General features: G+C 44.0%; 1 protein-coding gene across 1 annotated transcript in view; it reads left to right on the top strand.

Moving 5' to 3' along the window:
- The window catches only part of GALNT2 (polypeptide N-acetylgalactosaminyltransferase 2), a 777588-nt gene that overhangs the window by 567277 nt on the left and 195711 nt on the right, over window positions 1–14600 (top strand). The window contains exon 12 of the mRNA XM_063443402.1: window positions 12290–12382. Coding sequence (XP_063299472.1) covers window positions 12290–12382 — 93 coding nt within the window. The remainder of the gene's footprint in view (window positions 1–12289; window positions 12383–14600) is intronic.

A 14600-nucleotide genomic window follows, 5' to 3' on the forward strand; every position in this document is an offset into this window, starting at 1 on the left:
TAATTGAGCTTTGTAAGGGGTATTGGCGGATTCCCTTAGACCCAGATGCTATCCCTAAGTCGGCGTTTGTCACCCCATTCGGCTTGTACCAATTTACGGTAATGCTGTTTGGGATGAAGAACGCCCCGGCCACATTCCAGCGGATGGTAGACCGACTTCTAGATGGGCTCCAGGACTTCGCATGTGCTTACCTGGATGATATTGCCATCTTCAGCAATACCTGGCAGGAGCACCTGACCCATATAGGAGCCATTATAGATAGAATTAGGGAGGTAGGGTTAACTTTGAAACCAGCTAAGTGCAGTATTGGAATGGCTGAGGTTCAGTACTTTGGCCACCGAGTAGGTTGCGGGATGCAGAAACCAGAGCCCACAAAGGTAGAGGCCGTAGCACAGTGGCCAACCCCCAGAACCAAAACTCAGGTCTTAGCGTTTCTAGGGACGGCCGGGTATTATAGAAAATTTGTGCCCAACTACAGCGCCATAGCAAAACCCCTTACTGATCTTACCCGTAAGAACCTTCCCTGTCAGGTTACCTGGACCCCGGAGTGTGAGCAGGCATTGCAACAGCTGAAGAACGCACTTCTAAATGCTCCTGTCTTGGCAGCCCCTGATCCAACTAAAAACTTTCTTGTTCACACAGACGCTTCTATGTTTGAATTGGGGGCAGTACTGAGCCAAGTCGGGGCCGATGGTGGAGAACATCCTGTGGCTTACATCAGTAGAAAACTACTACCAAGGGAAGTAAGCTACGCCGCCATCGAGAAGGAATGCCTGGCCGTGTTGTGGGCCCTGAAGAAATTACAACCCTACTTGTATGGACAGCCATTTTCGTTGTTTACGGATCACAACCCGTTAGTATGGTTGAACCGGGTGGCTGGGGACAATGCCAGACTGCTGAGCTGGAGCTTGGCGCTGCAGCCCTTTGACTTTAATATACAATACCGCCCGGGGAAACAGAATGGAAACGCTGACGGGTTGTCGAGACAGACTGAATTGGAAAAAATGATCCGTGAGCATACCGGACATCCCCACGTCGATCCGTAATAGATCTGACTGTGTATGCCAGCTTATGGGCAAGGGGGAGCAATGTAGCGGAACCCCTGTTTTGGCTGTCCCATTTATCGTTTATTTGTTACCATTGCTGAGGTTTTACATGCCTGGATTATACAGAGTGACTTTGCACCAGCTATAGACATACTTTGTTTGGTATACGAACAAAGTACCAAACGGACCACCCTGATGTATATTATGCATGTAATTTACCTCCCTGTTCGGTTCTTTTATTCCCTTGGTTCATGCGAATGTACTGCATGTATCCTGGGTGGCCGCCATTTCGTTAGCCGAACATTTTGTTAGCCGAAATTAAATGCTCTAATAAACATAATAATAATAATCAATCAGCAGATATATATTTTGCCACGTTGCTGCGTGGTCCGGGGCGTTACAATCCGTAATGCTTTGCATGTCGCTGTTGCGGTGTAGCCCTCAGGTCTCCATGCCTCAGCCCGTTCACCCCCCACCGGTCCGAGCGGCTATCTTTAACTTCCGAACAGCAGTGTTTGGTCGTCGAATGTCCCTTGGTTCATATGAATGTACTGCATGTATCCTAGGTGGCCGCCATTTCGTTAGCCGAACACATGGTGGCGGCCATCTTAAACTCCCGAACAGCGGTGTTTGGTCGTCGAGTGTGTGAAACTCAAAACGGACACTCGACTAGCCGAGCACCGCTAAGACTTCCAGGACGGCAGAAAGTACCAAAAGAAACCCACAAATGGCCCGTCATTCGGTAGGATGAATCCCACGAATTAGGGGATTCATCCGGTTACCGACCCCAATGTGTGTGATATTGTATTTCGGGAGTTTTGGGGCTCGAACAGAGACCGACCGCAGGGCCAGATTTTATGGAACTACTTTCGACATCTTTTTCCATGCGGTCAGTCGAAACTTTACCTCCCTATAACTCCCGAACCCCTGGTCTGATCTGGGTGATTTTTGCATATGTTGCTCACCCAGATCAGGGCTACCAGGGGATACCATATTTAAAGTTGTAGCATACATATTTGGGGTACATCCAGAAAGTGGGGAAAAATGTGTACAGTATAATTATATAATCTGTTAAGCCAAGGGGAGGAGATGTGTGGGAGGTAACAACTATATGATTGGTGCAATGTGCAATTACTGTAAATCCCTCCCTTGCATGGGAGAATCTCATAAAAGCAGGAATGTTGCCAATAAATGCCAGTTCTACTCCTGATACTGTGTGTCGTCCAGTTATTGGGAAAGGTGATGGGATATCTGTGGATTATATTGCTGATCGTGCTATTTACCCTATTGGACTTGTATTTGTTCCTGCATCCTCTGGATATATTGGTGGAGTTCAGCTGTGGGAAATCAGCTCTCCACTACATACTGCCTATATGAATATACGAAGCGGCATGGTGCCGGCACTGCATGGGCCACCATGCAAGATCCTTTAATTTCTGATTTCCTTTTCTCATGCTTTTTGTTTTAAATATTTTTATTGATTTTATTGATTGATATACGCAGGTGTCAAGTAGTAACTGTTAATGCAGTTAGTCGCCTACACAGAGGCGCGCATTTTGTGGTTATAAGTAGCATGAAACATACATATTGCGGTTTTGTCTGTATAACATGTGGTTGCCTGCGCAGAGGCATATGGATTAATGTAGGCAGGTATTCAGATATTAGTTACGCCTAAGCTTTATGAAACTAAACATCGCAATCAAAAGCATGTCATGTTAAGTCTGTATAGGAAAGGAGCTATTGACAACTCCTATGCATTTTAGGTCATCACACTATTAAGCGCTCCAGCGTTTTTCTGGTTACTTTTAAACAAACGGACATGAGGCATATCGCCCTTAAAGCAAACATAACGTCTGAAAGCGTAGGGCATAAGATCGTGAGGGTGGAAATGTATTTTCTATATCAGGATGCATATCTTAGGGCTGGGTCTAGTATGTATGCCATAAAGGCCTATAGTATGCTTGAGCTCATTCCTAGTGTGCGCGGCATGCTGTTGGAGCGTGGTGTTGAGCGTTCTGGTCATTTATGAAAATCCTTAGGTTAATCGTTGTGGATGCAGTAATAATGACGGGTAGCTGCATGTATAATGTGCATCCTGTCAATTAACAGTAGACTTTAGCCAATAACCTTCGTCCACCAACATCAAATGTCCCTCATTTATAAAGAAAATAATTGCTATACTCTTACACCGTTAGTACAAATATTGGTAAACTTAATCTGACTCATTTGTAGGATAGTAGACCTACAGGCTGGCAAATATAAACAAATATAACCTAAATTGTGTAGAACAAGTAAACAGACTGTGAATAGTAGAAAAAAAAAAAAAAAAACATAAAAACTTTACAGTCCTGTAAAGTTAATCTTTTGCTTTTAAATATTAAAGTGACATTCTGGCGTGTGTTAAAGTAAGCGGGTTTTCGAGATACAGCGTCTCATAAATTATAGTGTGGGTTATAATAATATAATAATATAAATGAAATGATCATACTATATAGTGTGGTCTGACCTAGGCTGTAGTTAACGGTGCAGTGTTGGCTTAGGAAATATATGGTCAGACCTAGTGCACAGTATGCAGTGGTTGTGCCTAGTATGTCTCCAACATGCAAAAGTTACGTTCCTATAAGAAATTAAATGCTCTAATAAACATAATAATAATCAATCAGCAGATATATATTTTGCCACGTTGCTGCGTGGTCCGGGGCGTTACAATCCGTAATGCTTTGCATGTTGCTGTTGCGGTGTAGCCCTCAGGTCTCCATGCCTCAGCCCGTTCACCCCCCACCGGTCCGAGCCCACAGGCCTGGGTCCTCCGCGGCGCCGTGGGCACTCAGGGGCAGAGATTGTCCACCAGACCCCACCACAAAGTCTGTGGCCCTCCCGCCCCCTGCACCTCCCCAGCGTTGCATTGTACCCCAGGAGGCGAGCACCCCCATGTCTCACCCACTGCCGGCCTCACTCTTGATGCTGGTACACAGTCCCCTCGGTCCCTCATCCACCTGTGGGTCCGCACACTCCTGCCTCACAGGGCTCGCGGCAGCGGGGACATTGGACTCCAGGGACCTCCATACCTGGAGACCGGGGTACTCACTGCTCCGGCTGGCGCGAAGGCAGTGTGGAGATTCCGTTCAGTGCTGGATACCCTCTGGGCCTGCCTGTGCCGTCCATGTCGGTTTCCCTCATTATGTACTGCTGAGGAATTCTGAATGGACTGCTAGCTTGCTGCCTTAGAGATGATCTGCAAAACTGTGTGGCAAAACAAGTAAAGTATCACCTATGGGCCAATGTGAATGTTCGCAAGTTTCTGAGTGCTTCCACTCGGTGGCCCCCTTAAGATTGCTGCAGTAGAGCGTCCATAAATGAAGCTCATTATAAGGGTTCTTGTTGCAAGTCCAGGAGTTAGTTATTCCATTTGTACCTGATATGTAGAACAAAAAGTCATAGGATCTGACTGGCGCGTGTAGAGTGTCTGGGTCGCCCGCACAGTTCATGTGGCGGCCAGCGTCGCCTGCTTTCCCCGTGTGTCCGGTCTCCGCCCGTCCCCCTAGTTCAGTCCAGGCTTCCTCCCGCAAGCACCTCGGTCCGGTGGGCACTTGGGGGCGACATGTGTTCCTGCGGTCCCCCCTCCAAGGATCCGCATTCTCAGTGCCCCCTGCACCTCCCCCAAACCTTCGGTACCTCTGTAAGTACATGGGTTGCCTTGCCTGTCTCTCCCAGCGCCAGCCGCGTCTACGGAACAGGAGACGCACTGCCTCTCAGCCACCGGTCCGTCGGAGGCATGTGGCGTCCAGTCCTGCCGGGCTCTCAGCGGTGGGGACAAGTTCCTCCAGATGCCCACCTCGTCCAGAGGTCAGGCTGCCATGTTGTCGGCTCAAGGGCCGCCCAGGCGGTCCGTCCACTGTCTCGGCCACCCCGGGTCTACATAAGGGCGCTGGAGCCTTTTATGCACGGGCTATCTGCCCTCCGCTGCCCTCCTTTGGCGGGTCTCATCTTAGCAGCCTCTGTCAGTTCAGGGGATCGGCTTGGGCCGGGGTCGGAGGCTTCCACCCCGGCATGTGCAGTCCCCATGTGGCCAGGATAACCCCCACCGGCCGGAGGGGGGGGGGGGGGGGGTAGCGGGGCCGTGCCCCGGGCTGGCTCTGTTCAGTGTGAGGGTATGCTCTTGTGGTATCGTATCATCCGTCTATCGCCGCATCTGGCTTACATGCTTTTGGTTTCTGAAGGCAGGTAGGCCGGGATGTCAGTTTCGGTGCTGCTGGTGCTTTGTTGTCCTCTTATGCAGTATGGAAATGAAGCTAGGGCGATGCTCTGTCTCAATCTGTAAATATCTCCGGCTTCGGAGCTATGCATACGCAGATTTAGTGCCGGTTCTTGGGGCTCGAGCTTGGAGCTATGTCGGTCTGCTGCCCGGCGGCCCGGCCCCGCCCCCCTTCTCATACTTTTTGTATCTTGATTACAGTCCCCTCCATGCCATTTATTTTTAATTAGAAGTACAAGTACTTTGTGCCAGATGTCAATACATGGATACCTCTATTTTGTTCTCCTCTGTCCATGATGTTTGCCTTTTATGGGATTATTTTATCTAACGGTTGTGACTATTGTAGCTTGACATCTATAATTGAACTTTACTTTAGCTCCACCCATTGCCAAAGATCACACTTTATATACGAAAAAGTAGCCCTTGTATTATTATTTTTATAACTAACTTATAAAGCTATGAGGAATAGAAAAGCATCCAAGAAAATAAAACCTTCTCATGGAGTAGTTTGTATAAAAGTTAAATATTTTGTGAGTCGATCTCAACTTGTAAACTCCTAGCCACAAGGAGACTTGCAATTACTCTAAAAACATGTTACTTCTACAGGATGATAATTTATTTAACCAAACGATTAGCAGGATAACATAGAAGGGATCCTCCAAAGCTTCAAGAAAGTCCAGACATTCATAAAATCCCAAATAGTGCACAAATATTAATCAACTTGGCTCGACTAGTGATTGACTTGTCTATACCAAAGTACCTAGAAACATCTAAGGTTCCTTCTACTCAAATGATGAGCCCTTTTTAATCCATGGCATGCTGTGCATTGGAAGACAAGAAACTGACATATGTATGTCTCTTCTCCTTTCTCTATGCTCCATGTTCAAAGGTCCAGGACAGTGATAGACAGGGAGATAAGACAGGTTTATAGTAGTGCATTTTCTCACAGTCAATTTTGTTCCACACCTAACAAAATATGTTTGTGTGCTTCTATTGGTTTTTTTTTTTTTTTTTTTTTTTTTTTTTTTTTTTTTTTTTTTTTTTTTATATATATATATATTTTGCCTTTATCTCTTTCAGACACAATACATATACAAGGTATAACATTGTAGTAAGCCGTGCGATTCACTATTTTACATGAAATATAGCAAGTATAGGTACATGTCATGCTGATGTTGAGCAAAGTTTAACATATTAAACAATATACATAGAATCATTAGTATATATTAAAACGTCATAACGTAACATTCTCCTGAGTTCAATATGATCTGTGAAGTCTAATAGCTGTGATAGATATAAGAGCCCTGACAGCTCACTTTAAGTTGTGTGCGATAATTCCTCCTAAGATGTCAGTGTACCTTTCAGAAATTGTTTCCATGGTTGCCAGATGTCTTGATATTTATGGTATTTATCTAATGCTCCCCACCTTAGTTCTTCCATTGTGTGGAAATGTTCGATTTTAATGTACCATTCTTTTTTAGTTGGGGTCATAGAGGTTCTCCAGTTATTCACTATGGTATGTTTAGCCGCTGTCAGCATGAAATATGTAAGAGAGTACCTGAATTTTTCTGGTGTGTAGATGTAGCAAGAGGAGTGCTTCTATGCAAAATGGGATGTTTAAGCTAGTTATTAGGCGAACTGCGTTCCACACCTCCTTCCAGAATCCTGCAATTAGAGTGCATGACCACCATAAATGTTGGAATGTACCTCTCTCAAGTTTACATCTCCAGCACTCGGGAGACTTAGTCGAGTCGTATCCATGTACATCTACTGGCGTAGTGTACCAATTTGATATAAATTTGTAATTTAACTCTTGTAAAGGGACACTAGAATGTGCATGGAAAATGTTCTTAAATATAGCGTTCCATTCTGCCTCCCCTAGCTCAGTGTGTAGGTGCGTTTCCCATGTTCTGGTGAAGTAGGGTAGTCGGGTGTGTGTTTGATCTTGGAGCAATTTGTAACATGTAGAAATGTGTTTGAGCGGAATTTTGTCTTGCAGGCATAGTTGCTCAAACTTTGTCCTCTCCCTAGGGGTCCATTTCAGTAGGCCCTGTGCTCTTAGAAAATGTCGTAGTTGTTCATATTGGAAGTTTTGCATTAAAGTAGGTGGTGTATTGGCCGTCAGAAGGGGCAGATGAGCTAATTGTCCATCAGCTATGACCTCAGCTTATTTTATAAGGCCCGCCGGGTCCATGCTATTTTGAGGCTTTAATAAACCGTTTATCCCAGCCGGGAAGTTCGGATTGCCTGTTATTGGGTAATGTGGTGAGGGAGTTGGGGCTATATCTTTGCCGGAGAGATTTTTCTCCCGTACTTTAATGGTGGGAGATATGGTTGGGTGGTTTGGAATTTTCCAGTCATTGGGAGCAGTTAAGAGCCATGGCAGCGTCCGGAGCGATATCCCTAATTTGTCCTGTTCTATGGGTATCCATAGTTTGGATGGTAACTGGTGTGACCAGTCGATTATGCGGCCCGTATGAATGGCTTGATAATACAGCCAGACGTCTGGAAGGCCTACCCCTCCTTTGTCTTTAGGCCTAGTAAGAATAGTATAACATAGCCTTGGCCGTTTATTAGCCCATATGAATTTGGTAAATAGGGTCTGTATTTTCTTGAAAAACATGCGCGGAATAGAAATTGGGAGAGTGTTCAAAAGATAGAGAAGTCTTGGAAGTGTGTTCATTTTTAATATGTTGACCCTGCCGAACCACCTGAAGTAGGGTTTGTTCCAGCTGTCTAGGTCTGAGCCAATGGAATCTAACAATTGTGGGAAATTGGCCCCGTACAGAAATGTAGTGTGTGGGGTTATGTTTATTCCTAGATACTTAATAGATTTTGTCGCCCATTGAAAGGGGTATGTCCTCTGAAGGTGTGTCCTGTCCCCCTCGGGTACTGTAAGGTTTAAAATTTCACATTTATCTGCATTTATTTTGAAATTTGATAGAGCGCTATATTCAGATAGTGTATCCATCTGAGCTGGAAGAGACGTTGTGGGATTAGCTAACGTGAAAAGTAGGTCATCAGCGAATGCTGAGACTTTGTATTGGGATTCACCCACCCTTATTCCCTCAATTTTTGATTGAGCCCTTGTTGCCTGTAGAAGAGGTTCGAGCCCTATAATAAATAGGAGTGGTGACAGGGGGCATCCCTGCCTCGTCCCGTTTGTTATTTGAAATGGTTCTGATAACGTTCCATTGATTTTAAGCCTAGCTGAGGGGCTCGAATAGATCGCTTGGATCCATTGCATCCATCTATTGCCAAATCCTAACGTTTCCAGCGTCGACAAGAGGAAGTTCCAGTCCACCCTGTCGAACGCCTTTTCCGCGTCTATGGCTAACCGTAGTGTAGGGTGGGCTATTCCTTGTGCGCTGTGGACTAAATTTATTATTTTCGTGGTATTGTCCTTCGCTTCTCGCGAGGGCACAAATCCAGTTTGGTCCGGATGAATCAAAGAGGGAAGAAGGGGATTTAGCCTTAATGCTAGCATTTTAGTGAAAATTTTAATGTCCACATTTATCAACAAAATTGGCCTATAACTGCCACAAATATCTGGGTTTTTCACCGGTTTATGGAGTAAGGTAATATTGGCCTCTAAGCTCGATTTAGGAATCGGGTTGGCTGTGTTGATGGAGTTTATGGCTTTCAGCAAGTGATGACCTAACTCTGTCATGTATGTTTTGGAATAAAAGGCTGAGTAGCCGTCTGGGCCTGGGCTCTTGCCAGAGGGTGTGGATTTAATTGCGTTTGCGAGCTCCATGAATGAAAAGGGTTCATCCAAGGATTTCATTACTGCCTTCGGGAGTACTCTGTCGAACTTGTCTGCCAGGTATGTCATTATCTGTTCCTTATCTAGGGAGTTTTTTTGTGATATTATATAGGGAGTTGTAGAAGTCCGTAAAGGCTTTTGCTATTCCTTCATTTGTTTGTACTATTTTATTGGCAGTTGTTTTAATTTGTGGGATACATGTTTTTTCTCTTTTTCGTTTAATCGCATTAGCTAGTAGTTTCCCGCATCTATTACCCTGGGCGTAGAAAAGCTGTTTGTTCCATAGCAGTGATTTCTTAGCTTTATGTTGTAACAGTATTGTTAAGTCCGACCGCAGGGACATTAGTTTGCGGTGAGTCACTTCCGTCATATTATTTTTATGAGTCTCCTCTAGCTGCGCAATGTCCCTCAATAGGTCTGTTTGTGCCTTGGTACGTTCTCTCTTAAGGAAAGAGCCCCATTTAATTAATTCTCCTCTCACCACATATTTATGTGCTTCCCATTGTATGAAGGGAGTTGTATCTGGGGTATTGTTGTCTTTAAAGTACTGAGAAATGGTGTTAGCTATTGCCTGTTTTGCTTTGTCATTGTGTAATATAAAGGTGTTTAACTTCCATTGTCCCTTTCCTTGCGCCATGGAGGGAATCCTAACTTTTATTTGGACTGGTGCATGGTCTGACCAGGTAATGTTATGAATGGATGCTGATAATATTAGAGAGAGGTCTCTCTGGGGTGTTAAGAACATGTCTATTCTCGTATATGTGGTAGCTGATCTAGAGTAGAAGGAATAGTCCTTCTTAGTAGGGTTTACAGCCCTCCAACAATCCACTAGTTGGTGACCGTGCATGAGGTTCCTCATCTGTAACCTGACTGATTTTAAATGATTTGAATGAGGAGCTGTGCTGTTTTTTTGCCCATCTATGGATATGTTAAAGTCTCCTCCTATGATTGTCATCCCTGTTGCGAGTTTTTGGACTTTGGTTAGAATTCTGCGCAGTGTATGACACTCTTTGTGGCAGAGCCTGCGTTGCTTCCTGGGGCCACAAATTGTACCAGTCTGTTATTTCCACCTGGGGCAAGTCAAACAATTTAAGGAATTCAGGGATATCTTGTATAGTGGAGATGTTACCGTGCATTCCCTGATATGACGCCATTAAAGAGAAGGGATATCCCCACCTATATCTAATCTCCTTTGCTTGTAGAGCCTGTGTGATCGGACGGAGAGCTCTCCTGCCCTGTAGTGTTTGCCAGGCTAAATCTGGTAAGGACTGTATGTGGGGAGAAGAGGTTGCTAATGCTGGGGAGTTCCGAGCTAGCCGCAGGATGTCTTCCTTCAGGGCATAGTAATGCACCCTACAGATGATGTCTCGCGGCATGTCTTGTGGCAGTCCCCTAGGCCTCATTGCTCTGTGGGCTCTATCCAATTCTATGTGGGTGTCTGCAGGGCGGTCCAAAATCTTGTTAAATAGAGCTTGTAGAACAGCTTTTACGTTTTCTGTGTCCCCCTGGGGTTCTGGGATACCTCTAATACGTAAGTTGTTTTGCCTGCCCCTATTATCAAGGTCCTCATTATGGCGAAGTAATTGTGTGATTTTAAGGTCCTGTGCGTCCTGTCTGTTCTATTTCATTTAATTTTAATTGCATATTGTCTCTGTCCCCTTCCAAGTCTCCCACTCTTAGGCCTATGTTACGTACCACTGTATTGAGAGCAGAAAGTTTGTCCTGCATAGATGCCTCTAATTTCGCCAGCATAGAGGCTATTTCTTCCTTCGAGGGGATTTTCTGCAGGATTTCTTGCAGCAAGTGGTTCCCGTTCAGGGGCGCAGAGTCTGTGCTCGCTGGGCTGGGTGGATCAGAGACATGTGGGGAAGATGGTGTCTCCTCCATTTCTTCCTCCGTCAGGACCCGCATTTTTTCTCTGAAGTAGCGGTCCAGATCTCCCGATTTTTTGCCAGTGGGTGGCCCTGGGGTCTCCTGAGATAGAGCTTGCTTTTTTTTATTACCCATGTTGTGGTGTAAAACGAATTGGCGGCTTCTTAAGGTGAGGTTGATCGGGAGCTACACGAGGATGTGTCCGTTCACACCATCAGTCAGGCCACGCCGTGTGCTTCTAGTGTTTTGAGTTGTTTTTCCAAGATCTGTTCTCCTCCATAAACACTGGCTTGTTCATGTGCACATGTGTTGTTCTCTAAAATGCACTATCCAAGTTATGCTACCATGCCTTATCTCTATTTCTTAATTAAATTCAGAAGCAGTATGTAGGACCACGTAGACTCTGTTATGTACTCTGAGTTGCATAAGGTATAAACTTATTGTATAAAGAAATTACTACAGTTCCTTAATCTTCACAAAACAAGTAACATAGTGTAGTTATATTCCACTTTATATCACCCTTAAATCAGTGGTGTATCCCAACCCTTCCCCCGCCCCGCATTCTAAATACATATACACACTCACACTCACTAACAGACAAACACACACTCACTAACAGACACACACACACTCACTAACAGACACAAACTAGCAGACACACACACACTCACAGGCAAACACACTAACAGACACACACACACACACACACACACTAACAGACACACACACTCACAGGCAAACACACACATTAACACACACACACTAACAGAAACACATTAGCAGACACACACTAACAGACATACACACTAACTAACACACACACACACACTAACAGACGCACACACACTCACTCACATTAACACTTTTTTATTATTTACTCCCCCCCCCACCCCACCCCAGCCTCCTTATCTTTGGAGGGGGGGATTCTCTTTCTCCCTGTGGGTCCTGTGGCTGCTGGGCGGCTGGCGAGGGAGCACTTCCTCTGAACTCTCTGCTCAGCTCCCTCGCGCGCCGCAGAGTGAGGCTGGGAGGCGGAATATGACGTCATATTCCGGCTCCCAGCCTCACTCTGCGGCGCACGAGGGAGCTGAGCAGACAGCTCAGAGGAAGTGCTCCCTCGCCAGCCGCCCGCCTGCCCAGCATGTCAGTTAGCCGCAAGTGGATTGATGGTTTTCCATGTTTATTTTTGTTTGTTTGATTTATTTGTATTCTTATTTTTTATTCTATATATTTCATTTTTTTTTTTGCAATGATTGGTTTTGTTAAAAATGCAAATCTTAAATAAACGGGGGAAAAAAATGACTGAAAAATAGATGTCTTGTGTTAATTAATTTACAATTCTCTTGGCAGAAACACACGCAGAGCTGCAGAGGTTTGGATGGATGAATATAAGAATTTCTACTATGCTGCTGTACCTTCAGCTAGAAATGTACCTTTTGGAAAGTAAGTATACCTGTTCAACTCCTATTCCACTAAGTTTTATTAAGAACCATTCATTTATCAGAACCATCTGTTATTTGTTGTGTTCATGTCTTTACACTAACCCCTTAACCCCTTAAGGACACATGACGTGTGTGACACGTCATGATTCCCTTTTATTCCAGAAGTTTGGTCCTTAAGGGGTTAAGGACAGAGCTTTGGAAGCTTGTCTTTCACTTAATGACAACAGCATTTTTTGCTGTTTGCGTTCAACTGCAATTTGCATTTGACTAATTTATTGCACCGACGCGTATTATATACCGTTAAAGGACAAAAAGGGCTTTGATTTGATGTAACAAATATATACATAAATGCTTATTTATTATAAAAAAATACAGAAAAATGCACAAAAAAAAAAAGGTTTTTTTACAGTTTTTGCAATAATAATGTGTGCACAATTAGTGCAGGTTAAGGAAAGTAATTAAAATAAATTAATTTAGTTGTTCTGATTTACAGAATATATAAGGTGTCTGGGATTTTAAGGTTTTTTTTTGGTAGTTACAGGTCACAAAGCACAAGGAGTAAAATAAACTTTTAATGTGGAGTGAATTTAGAATTTGGTATGTTTGTCTTGTAAGCTTAATAGCCATAAAAGAAAACAAAATTGCCACACAGAAGTATATATTTCTATAAAGTAGACACCACAGGCTATTTACCTAAGGTTGTTTTGACACTTTCTACGTAGCCATTTCACCGCCAATCTCTTCTAAATATTGGAGTCAACTTGTGTTTTTTTGGGGTTTTGGCACACAAACTTATAACAAATAAGTCCTCATGTGTATTTTGTAAAGTTGGTGTGTGCTATTCCTGTACAAAGTTTTATGTTGTGTTCAGTTACATCTGCTGAGTAAAATGACACCCCCATTGTATGCCTTTGGCCCTATTTTGTGAAGCTACAGTGCCATATAGGAGACCTGTCCTTTTCAGCATTCACAGTAGAATTTTAAAAGACAGATTTAATTAGCCTATGCTTCTGATACCGGAGAAACTGACGGAAGCCAAGCACAGAGAGATGGACACAGGTTTCTTCAGGAAGGAAGAGATTCTTTATTCGATTCACCGAACGGGACTCAGAGGGACTAATGTCTCCAAAATACAACAAGATCACCCACACATTATCTTACCCAATCAATCGAACAAGAACTAACTTCCTGTTTGACCGCATGGCTTGCCCAGCACAATGGAGGAGGGGAATACTACATCCTGTATTCGCGCACATGCTCCGTACACTACTGATCATATCTTTGCCACGTGCAACCAACCGACTGATACACCAGTATATGCAGGTACACATGCCACGTGGTAATCTCGGCCTACTAAATTATTTTTTTTACCGAGATTCCACCACAAGGCCATGTCCTCATAGTAACTCATACATAGAGCATATACTGGACACACACTGAGACTTCATACATTAGAGCATATAATGGAAACATACCGATGCTGTACCACCACCAGTTTATGTACAGATACTGAGGCCCAGTGGTCTCTTGTAAACCACTGTCTACAAAAGCCTGCTTATTTGCGATAATGCACAGATAACAGCAATCAATGCCACATACCTTGATAGAAACAAGTGTGTGTGTGGACTTAGTTAGGTTTTTAAAACCGGTCATATACATATGTGTACTTCAGTCAGACACCCAATAAAGTTCTCTTACCTTGGATATTTCTCTGCCTTCAGGCTGTGGAATTCCAGCAGACTTCATACAGCCAGGATATCCATCATTAGCCCTCTTTTCCACAATGTCTCATTGTATTATCAGCACTCCTTTGCACAATGCCTCCTTGCATTATCAGCACTCTTTTTGCATTATCAGCGCTACTTTGCCCAATGCATACTTGTATTATCAGCACTCTTTTGCACCAAACATCCTTGTATAAACTTACCTAAATGTTCACCACACAAATCTCCTAAATGTGACCTACCGAGATTCCACCACACTTCCATTTGGGGTATTAGAACAGTTTGACTGTTCAAAAAAAAAAAACCCAGAAAGGCCTACCATTTGTAAAAGTAGACACTCCAGGGTATCTCATAAGGTGCATATCGTGCCTTAACATGCCCCCATTTTTTTACCATTACATGCCAAAGTATGTGGTAAAAAAAAATAATTTTGTGCGTTGTTTACATATTGATTGCATTTTTGCTGGGCATTTTGTATATTTCATATGTGCCACT

The sequence above is a fragment of the Pelobates fuscus genome, chromosome 2, assembly GCF_036172605.1.
Source record: "Pelobates fuscus isolate aPelFus1 chromosome 2, aPelFus1.pri, whole genome shotgun sequence".
Lineage (NCBI taxonomy): Eukaryota > Metazoa > Chordata > Amphibia > Anura > Pelobatidae > Pelobates > Pelobates fuscus.